The sequence below is a fragment of the Onychostruthus taczanowskii genome, unplaced genomic scaffold (genome assembly GCF_017590055.1).
Source record: "Onychostruthus taczanowskii isolate IOZ18803 unplaced genomic scaffold, ASM1759005v1 scaffold5, whole genome shotgun sequence".
Lineage (NCBI taxonomy): Eukaryota > Metazoa > Chordata > Aves > Passeriformes > Passeridae > Onychostruthus > Onychostruthus taczanowskii.
This window is the reverse complement of record NW_024502568.1, coordinates 5741567-5750651: the sequence shown is the minus strand read 5'-3', so window position 1 is coordinate 5750651 and position 9085 is coordinate 5741567. Positions and strand designations below refer to the sequence as shown.

General features: G+C 64.0%; 2 protein-coding genes across 2 annotated transcripts; both read left to right on the top strand.

Moving 5' to 3' along the window:
• The first annotated feature begins 7 nt into the window (after positions 1–7).
• Positions 8–5116, top strand: UBTD1 (ubiquitin domain containing 1). The gene is made up of 3 exons (XM_041415331.1): positions 8–99; positions 3835–4062; positions 4290–5116. The coding sequence occupies exons 1-3, from the start codon at positions 30–32 to the stop codon at positions 4673–4675; spliced, it is 684 nt and encodes a 227-aa protein (XP_041271265.1). The 5' UTR covers positions 8–29; the 3' UTR covers positions 4676–5116.
• A 141-nt stretch (positions 5117–5257) lies between these two features.
• ANKRD2 (ankyrin repeat domain 2) lies at positions 5258–8926 on the top strand. The gene is given in 10 exon segments (XM_041415329.1): positions 5258–6385; positions 6387–6518; positions 6908–7021; positions 7097–7258; positions 7444–7551; positions 7688–7786; positions 8015–8113; positions 8230–8328; positions 8601–8699; positions 8789–8926. Coding segments are annotated over 10 exon segments (1152 nt in total). The 5' UTR covers positions 5258–6250; the 3' UTR covers positions 8894–8926.
• The last annotated feature ends 159 nt before the right edge of the window (positions 8927–9085 follow it).

Here is a 9085-nt window from a genome sequence, read left to right as displayed (position 1 = left end):
ACCCTGCCTGCGCGCCGGTCGGCCCCGCCATGGGCGGCTGCGTGGGGCGGCAGCGCCGGGAGCGGCCCGCGGCCGGCGGCAACACCCGCAAGCGAGCAGGTGAGCGGGGGTCGTCCGGGCTGGGCACCCCCGCGATCGCGGGCGCTGGAGCGGGGGGGGTCCCGTGTTCCCCTGGGGGTGGCGCGGGAGGAACGTGGGCACCGGAGGGGCGCAGTCCGCCACGGGACAACTCCTCCCTCGCACAACCCCAGGAGCCGCTCTGTGCCCTCGGGGTCCCCAGCCCCCGGGGATCTCGGTTCGGTGCGCGGCCTCGGGAGCGGACAGGAACGGCGGCTCCCGTCCCGGTGCCCCGGAGGCTGTGCGGGGTCAGGGCTGGGGTGCGCAGCGCGTCCAGCCGAGCCCTGCCGGGTGCCGGCTCCTCCCGGGAAGTGCTGTCCGGGAAGGACTGCGGGGTGGCGGATGCCGCCGGTCTGGGCTCGGCAGCGTCCAGCGAACGGAGGGTGCTGCCTGCTCGCGGTCCCTGCCGTCCCGTGCACCTGGCGGCTGCCGGCGGGCGCCGCCGCGTCCGCGCTGCCCCGGGGCTTCGCGGGGTGCGGCTAGGGCAGGGAGCGGCTGCGCCGGTCCGGAGAGCAGCGGCGGGGCTGGTGCAGCCCCCCGGCCCCCGGAGTTACCGGTACCGAACACCCGGGTGCCATGAGGCGCTTCCCCGTGATGCCGTGCCGGAGGGTCCCGGGGGCCGCGGGGATGGGTACTGTGGACTTTTGGCGGAGAAGCCGTGGGCTGCTAGGATGAATCACGCCTTTCCCTTGCCGCCTCCCCGGCCGGTGCCGTCGCAGCCGGTAATTACCGTGTTTATGGCAGAGCGGTAGTGGGCGGCGGGAGAGGAGGGGCAGGAAGCGTGTGCCCGGGACGGGACGCCCCGGCCCTCGCCCGCGCCTCCACTGAGGGAGGGAGGGAGGGAGGGAAGGGCGTTTTCCGTGGGACGGTGCTCGCCATCCGGCAGCACGTGCAGGGTGCCGTGGCTGCTGTGCCGTGCCTGTGCCGTGGGCAGCCGCCCCCACCGCGTGGGGCTCCAGGTGTGCCAGCCTGCCCCGGGGATGCCCTGCTGGGATGGACTGGGGTGATAGCTCCCCCACCCTGACTCACTCTGCCCCCCAGGAGCGCCTTCTTTCGGGTATCGCTGAGGCCTGGGTTCCTGGCTGACTGTTCCCTCAGCTTGGTGGGATGTGGGGCCATTGCCTTGTAGCTCAGGCTGCTGTGATGGGGGGTGGGGTCAGATCCCAACATCTGGATCTGTGTGATCTCCTCCCGTGCCAGGCAACAGCTGGCTGCAGAGCCTGTGTCTCCATCCCCACTTGCTCTCCTGGGATAGGTCATGGTCTCTTCCTGGTATGCTGCTGGCAGTCGCTGCTGCTGCTTTCTTCCAGTATGTCCCTTCCTGGGAGAGCAGGGCTGTCCCTTGTGCCAGGTGCCCTGGCTGCTTCCTGCCTTTGCTTGCATGGTCCCACCAGCCCATGGGAGCTGCTCAGCAGGTCTGGGGGATGAAGCAAGGCTACGGCTGCTCTCACCAGCAGTATGGGGACACTGCCCTGGGCCAGCAGGTCCCAGTACACGAGGACCTACCATCAGCAGGGAGCGGTGCTCTGCCTGCACACCTCTGCTGCCACAGGGGCCCTGCTAAGCAGCTCACCTGCCTGGCCAGCTCCTGCCCTGGCTGGGGCTTGTTGTGACCCCCTGTGGAGTGATCCTTCAACGACTCCCAGCAGCAGGTGACAATATTGTCCCTGCGGTGGCCAGCTTACCATAGCAGGAGCTGGGGATGCCAGTGGCACGCAGCATCCCACCCCTGCCTGGCTCGGGAGTGGATCAGCCAGCACTGCTGCCTTCTGGCTGACATCTTCTCTGGGGCCTCCAGGACCTGTCAGCTGGGGCTGCCTAAGGCTCCTGCAGGCAGGGAGCAAGCCCAGGGCAGGGAAGCCTTTGGGTCACATCCTCCTGCCTGGGGGTCCCTCAGCAGGGCACGGCGGGGGGCTGAGCCACGGGCAGGGTGCTGCAGGCACAGGGCAGGAGGCAGCAGGCTGCCAGCCAGATCCTGTTGTCTCGAGTCCGGGCACAGCGAGCGGATGGACCTGTCTGGTGGTGCTGCCATGGAGAGTTGCACAAGGGGCTAGGAATAGAGCAGCAGGAGGTGATTAGAAGGTGCAGGCCCAGCTGGGTGGTAGCAATAAATAGACTAGGCTTAAGCCCCTGCCTACCTGGGCAAGGCTGCTGGGCATACCTGTACACACGAGGCAGCCACGGCCTGTTCCTGCTCCCTGCCACAGCCGACCCCCACAGCTCCCGTCCTGCTGCCTCTCCTGGGGCAGCCTCTTCCCTTTGTTGCAAGCAGAGCAGGGGGAATGGCTCACTGGGAGTGCTGGCCAGGAGTCCTGGCTGTGAGAACATGAGCCCCAGCCTGATGGCCATAGCAGTGCAGGGACATGATCCCAGACATGTCCTTCAGGCTGGCTGTGGACGCTTCTGTGCTGCCCTCCTGGGGCAGGTGTTGCCTCTGACCTTGCCGTGTCCTGTGGTGCTGCAAATCCCTCTGGCCCAGCACCGTGACTGCTGAATCGGCAGCACTGGCTGCAGCCGGCTGCCCTTGCTCCTCCAGGGATGTGGGCAGGATGCTGCCTGCCAGGGATGCTGGGTGCCCAGCCCTGGGGTAGCTGAGCACCTGTGCCCCTTGGGGACCCCTGAGGTGGGTGCTTGCTGGGAAGAGATGCTATGCTGGCTCCAGGGGTCTTGGGCAGGGTGGGGCAGGGCTGGTACAATCGAAAAGGACATGGAGTGCTGCGTGTCAGCGCACCGTTGCTCAGGAGCAGCTGCCTGGGGAACTCTGCTCAGCCCACAGCTGGCGGTGGTGGCAGCCTCCAGTGGCTGGGGTGTGTGGCATTACCTTGCCTGGAAGGACGCTGTGTGGGCACCGGCATCTTCCTGCCCAGCTGGAGCCTCACTTTCCCCTCATCCTGTCCCCAGAGGAGGGGCGCTGCCTGGCCAGCTCAGGGAGGGGGGTGACAGGAAGGAGCTGTTATCATTCATTGTCCCCAGCTCAGCTGGGAGTGACAACAACTCCTTCCTGCCCCACGTGTCCGGCCTGGCTGTGGGACCAATGGGACAGGGCTGTTCCCACAGGGCCACAGCTCAGTGTAGTGAGGGCATGGTGATCTGGGACTGGCACTGGGGTGGCTCAGATCCCTGGGCAATGCTGGCTGCTGAAGGTCTGTGGGGATGTGGCTAGGGGCTGGTTCAGCCCGTTGCTGGGGCACCTGCAGTCTGGCAGTGATGCTCTCTGTCCCCCTGATGCCCGGGACGCTGTGTGCCTGCTGTCTTGCCTGCAGCTGGTCCCTGTCATCCCGGGGTGGGCAGAGGGGACAGTGAAGTCCTGACCCCCCTCTGCTGCAGCTCAGCCTTTGTAATCCCCTTCTCGTTCCGACTCACCAGCTTATTTCCTGGCTAATTCCCCAAGCTATAAATACTGCGCTGCCTCAAAGGGCCCCGAGGCCCTGTGACTACCCTACAGGGCAGTGGCTGGTCCCCCAAGCAAGGAAACAAGAGCCCTTGTCCCCCTGGGGGCAAAGGGTGTCACTTGGGGGAGCAACTGCTGTGGGGCCAGTGGGATCTCGGGCCAGGCTTGCTTAGGCCAGTTAGCCCTGGCTACATCGGGGGCTGTTGTTCACTGGACAGGGTGGGGTGCAAGAGGTCCCCAGGAAGAACCTGTGGTTGTGGGGAGGTGGGGGGCTCAGGACCCGAGGGGAAATCCTGTCATTTGGCTGAATATACCCCCCTCTGCAGGCCGCAATGAGCCCCTGAAGAAGGAGTGTCCCAAGTGGAAGAGTGACTACCCCATGACAGACGGGCAGCTGCGCAGCAAGCGGGACGAGTTTTGGGACACGGCACCAGCCTTCGAAGGCCGCAAGGAGATCTGGGATGCCCTGAAGGCAGCTGCCTATGCTGTAGAAGCCAATGACCACAGCCTGGCCCAGGCCATCCTCGATGGAGCCAGCATCACCCTGCCCCATGGTGAGGGTCAGCACTGGGCATTTGGGTGGGCTGCGTGCTGAGTGCCCCACATCTGGGCATATGGGGGTCCCAGGCTGGAGTAGAAAGGGGCTCCCACCTCCCATGCAGAGCTCAGCCCAGCCAAGATGAGAAAGGCAGGCTGTGCCAGGCTGCTTGAGGTGACCCTGTCCCCATTTGAGTGGTCCATGGGGATGCCCACCCTTAGCGTCTTATCCCGCTGTCCCCAGGGTCCCTGACGGAGTGCTACGATGAGCTGGGCAACCGGTACCAGCTGCCCGTCTACTGCCTTGCACCCCCCGTCAACCTGATCCTGGAGCGGAGCGAGGAGGAGGCGGTGGAACCGGCTGAGCCTCTGCCCAACGCCCGGCGGGAGTTCACCCTCAAGGTGCGCCTCTCCACCGGCAAGGACCTGCGGCTCAGCGCCAGCATGAGCGACACCATCGGGCAGCTGAAGAAGCAGCTGCAGGCGCAGGAGGGCATTGACCTGGCCTGGCAGCGCTGGTTCTTCTCAGGCAAGCTGCTCACTGACCGCACACGACTGCAGGAGACCAAGATCCAGAAGGATTTTGTTGTGCAAGTGATTGTCAACCAGCCCCTTCCACCCAGGAACTGAGCCACCCCCTACTGGTTGAGGGGAGAGGGCAGGGGGCTGGGAGACAGTGGCACCTCTGGGGATTCCCTGTGCTGTGTTCTGGCCCATCCGGAGCTACTCCTGCTCCCCCCTGAGGCTGCCACACAGGTGACCCCCCAGGAAGGTCTGCATGGGGCTGTGCCACCATGGTGGCTGCCCTTGGCCAGGGACACGGGCAGGCGCCGTGTTTGCTGAAGGAGGTTCGAGACCAAATGTCTCTGGGGCTGGGGCTCCTCTGCCAGGCTGTGCCGGCAGGGAGAGGCTGTGACCCACTGGGCTCTGGCTTCCCCCTGGCCAGGAGACCCGTGGGGTGCTGGGCTGGGTGGAGATGTCTCCCCTCTGTACATAGTCTGTATTTATCAATAAAGCCTTTTCATCCTTCCTCTGGCCTTGGGGACAGGCTGGAGGGGGCTGTAACCCATAGCCATGAGGTCCCTGTGCCTGTCCTGTATCTGCTCCCATGTCAGAATGGGGACAGGGTGGTCAAGGGTAGCCTGGACACCCCAGCTCTGCTCCCTAGTGCCACCCTGACCCTGTCCTGCCCACCCTGGCTGTTTGCTTGCCAGGACCCCTCCCCTGCATTGTCCCATTGTCATTCTGGCTGCTTCTTAGTGTGGGGTCACCACCTCCCTTTCCTGGTACTTCCCCTCTGGAGGTTTAAGCTGGTGTCTGCCCTTGAGCTAGGCGGGACAGTCCATGCAGGGGAACAGTCCCAAGATTACCTTCATGGCCACCATGGCCTGCCCTGGTGAAAATAGTCCTTCTGCCATGGGAGGCTGTCACACCCATGGGACAGGGCACCCAAGGATGGCCCTGGGAACTGCCCAGGAGGGTAGCAGTGACGTGTAGCTGCCTGTCCCTCCCCAGGTCCTGTGCTGGTGGATGGTGCCCAGCGCATTAACTGTCATCTTACCTCATCATTGACCTCATCTTACAAGGGGGGAGTTCTCAGGAGGGTTGAACAATGTTCCTGCTGCCGGGAATAGCTGTGGGCTCTGCCTGTTGGCCCCACGTGAGGCCAGTCTCCTGCTGCCAGACTGCCATGTGCTGTGGGGGGGGCCAGGCAGCCTCAGGGACCCTGGCAGGGCTGCTCAGAATGTTCCACACCTGAGGTCATCCTCTAAAGCAGCATGGAAGGGCCATGACTCCTGGCATCCCGTGCTGCCTGCTGCTGGCTGAGAGACTTGAGAGGACCCATTGCCTCTCTTTGGGGTGGGCAGGACCCCTCAGGCCCCCACCCTGCCCAAGGTGCCAGGGAACCTTGGGCAATGTTGGCTGTTGCAGCATCTGATTGGACAAAGATGGGAACCATGGGAGCATCTTGCTTGCCCAGGCTGGGTGGCACAGGCATAGGTGCCATGCCTATGGGATGACCCTGGATCATGTCCCTGTTCTGCTGAGCCTCTCCTGACTGGCTGTCACAGGTTCCGCACACTGCAGCTTCCCATAATAAGCACAGATGTCCTGGTAAAACCCAGGGTGTGTGTGGGGGGGTCTCTTTAAGAGGGTGTGGGGCTGGAGAGGTGAGTCAGGGCCAGAAAGCAGGAGGGTGAGCTCATGACAAAGCTGCCCCAGTCATGTGGAGCAGCCACAGCTGTTGGTGCCCTTGGGCTGTGGGACAGAGGGGCCAGCAGCATAAAGCCCCACAGCCAGGAAAGCTGCCGGCAGCACCCGGAGCCAGGACTGGGAACTCCCTGCCTGTGGTAGCAAGAAGAAGAGGACACATCCTGCACAGGACTGTGCACTGCAGGCAGACATGGAGCTGGATGTGGAACGGGCCAAGGAGCTGATCGAGCAGAAGCTGGCAGAGGAGGAGAAGGAGGAGGTGGGTCCATGGGGCAGGGGAACCTTCCTGGGCTGTAGTAGGAACCCCCTTTGTACTCTGTCCATCCTTAGGGACTCGGATGTGAGGAGGCTGGCACCGACCTTGCCATCCTGGGGGATGTATGAAGGTGTCCAAGGGCTCTCAGGGGGATCAAGTTCCCAACCCGGCAGCTCTAGCCCATGGGGCAGAACTGAGCAGCCAGCAGGTGCCCAGCTTACCAAACAGGGTGGGCAGGCAAGCGCAAGCCCAAGGGCTGCCAAGCACCCCACAGACCTCAGCGGCGAGTGGAGCCATGCCCAGAGCCACCTTCCCCGGCAGGCTGAGGATGGAGGCAGTGGGGCTGCTCTGTGCCCAGACAAGACCATGCAGCGCCCGCTGTGCCTGTGCAGAAACTCAAAGGGGATGGAGCACGGGAGCCGCCGGCCGTGGAGCGGATGAACACACCTGATCTGGAGGAGGAGAAACGCTGTGGGCCCAGGAACTGGGGCCTTGAGGCCATCAAGGTGAGTGGGTAGGGGCTCAGGGTGGCCAGGGGTGGCTGGTCACAGACAAGTCAGGGCACTGTGTGTGCTCACCAGGGCCAGGAGAAGGTGCGGAGGAGTTCAGTGGATCTGAGGCGGGAGATCATCGACGTGGGGAGCATCCAACGACTCATTGAGCTCCGCAAGCAGCGCCGGCAGCGCCGGGCAGAGCGGGCAGCCACCCCCGAGCCCACCCCACCACCTGAGCCCCTGGAGATTGTACGTCAGGGGTTCCACGGTGTGGGAGGGGGCTGCTGGGAGAGGGGCTGGACCACCCACAGGCCAGCCCCTGGGTCACCCTGCCACTCAGAGACCTCCCTGGGGAAGCAGGGCAGGGGGCCCCCATGTTGTCCCCTCTCCTGTACCCCTGTGCTGCCCCAGCCCTGAGCCTGTGCCATTGCCAGGACGGGCCTGTGGAGCCAGAGACCTTCCTGCGAGCCGCTGTCCAGGGCAAGATGCACGTCATCGAGAAGTTCCTGGCAGACGGTGGCTCCCCCGACACATGTGATGAGGTAGCAACCCTGGCATGCAGCCGTGCCCCACCATGCCCGTGGGTGAGGGCTGGGACCCTTGGGACAGGGCTGGAGGTACAACCAGATGGGCAGGGGAGGATGCATCTGTCCTCCAATGTGCCACCCTGTCCCGCAGTTCCACCGCACAGCGCTGCACCGCTCCTCGCTGGAGGGACACATGGAAATCCTGCAGAAGCTGCTGGACAGTGGGGCCACTGTTGACTTCAGGGACCGGGTGAGGCTGGACTCTGCTTCCAGCTGCATGCTGGTCTGAGCATCTGGGTGTGTTGCAGCCAGAACTACAGCAGGACTGGGGACCCTGCAGTGGGGCAGTGCTGTCCCCATCACAGAGGTGGCTGCAGCAGGGCTCCACCAGTTCAGCTCCAGCACGGGGACCTGCTGGGGCAGGGGACAGGTACAGGGTAGCGGTGTCCCCCACCATGACACAACACTGTATGTCCAGCTGGACTGCACTGCCGTGCACTGGGCCTGCCGGGGTGGGCACCTGGATGCTGTCAAACTGCTGCAGGACCGCGGGGCAGACCTCAATGTGAAGGACAAGGTGAGCAGGGCAGAGCAGGTCAAAGGGCTGTGCCAGGGGTACCAGAGCTGACCCACTGTTGGGTTAGCAGGTGGGGCTGCTGATCCCCCCTGATGTCCATCTCATCCCCCCTCAAGCTGCTCAGCACACCCCTTCACGTGGCCACCCGAACCGGACACCTTGACATTGTGGAGCATCTCATCCACTGCGGGGTGGCTATCAATGCCCCAGACAGGGTGAGTGCTGCAGCCATGCAGGCATCAGTGGGGGCAACACCGATCCCCCTGCCTTTGTTGACCCCTCCAAGGGCTTCCAGCACCCACAGTGGGGCACATCTGGACACACACATCCCTGCCCCAGGGTGGTTGCAGCCACAGTCAGGTCTGGGACAGGAACGGTCCCCTTTATTCGTGTGGAGATTGGTGTGCTGGGGACTGGGGAGCAGTGCTGGGGGCAGGCAGAGGGTCCTTGTCCCTGGCCCACAATCTCCAGTAAAGCTGTCTCTCAGGAAGGTGACACAGCACTGCATGATGCCACACGGCTCAGTCGCTACAAGATCATCAAAACGCTGATCCTGCATGGGGCTGACATGATGGCCAAGAATGAGGTGAGTGTGTGGGGCCAGCACTGAGGCCATTTGCTGCCCCACCCTGTTGCATCACCCTGTGCCCAGCCTCTCTCTGCCCACCCTTGCAGGCTGGCAAGACCCCGACAGACCTGGTGCAGCAGTGGCAGGTGGACACACGCCAGGCGCTGGAGACCAAGGAGCAGCCACAGGGGGAGATGGAGGTCCCTGCATGATGGCACCAGGCAGGGACCAGGGGCTGGGCTCAGCTCCAAGGAGCATGATCCAGACAAGACTTGTCTGTGTCAATAAAAGTTAGCAAAGAGCAGTGTTTGGCTCCAGGTGGCTTTGAGGTTGGGCAGCCTGCACCAGCCTTGGTGGGCCTGGGGAAGCTGGGTTATCCTGGGAGCAGGGTTATCTGGCAGCAT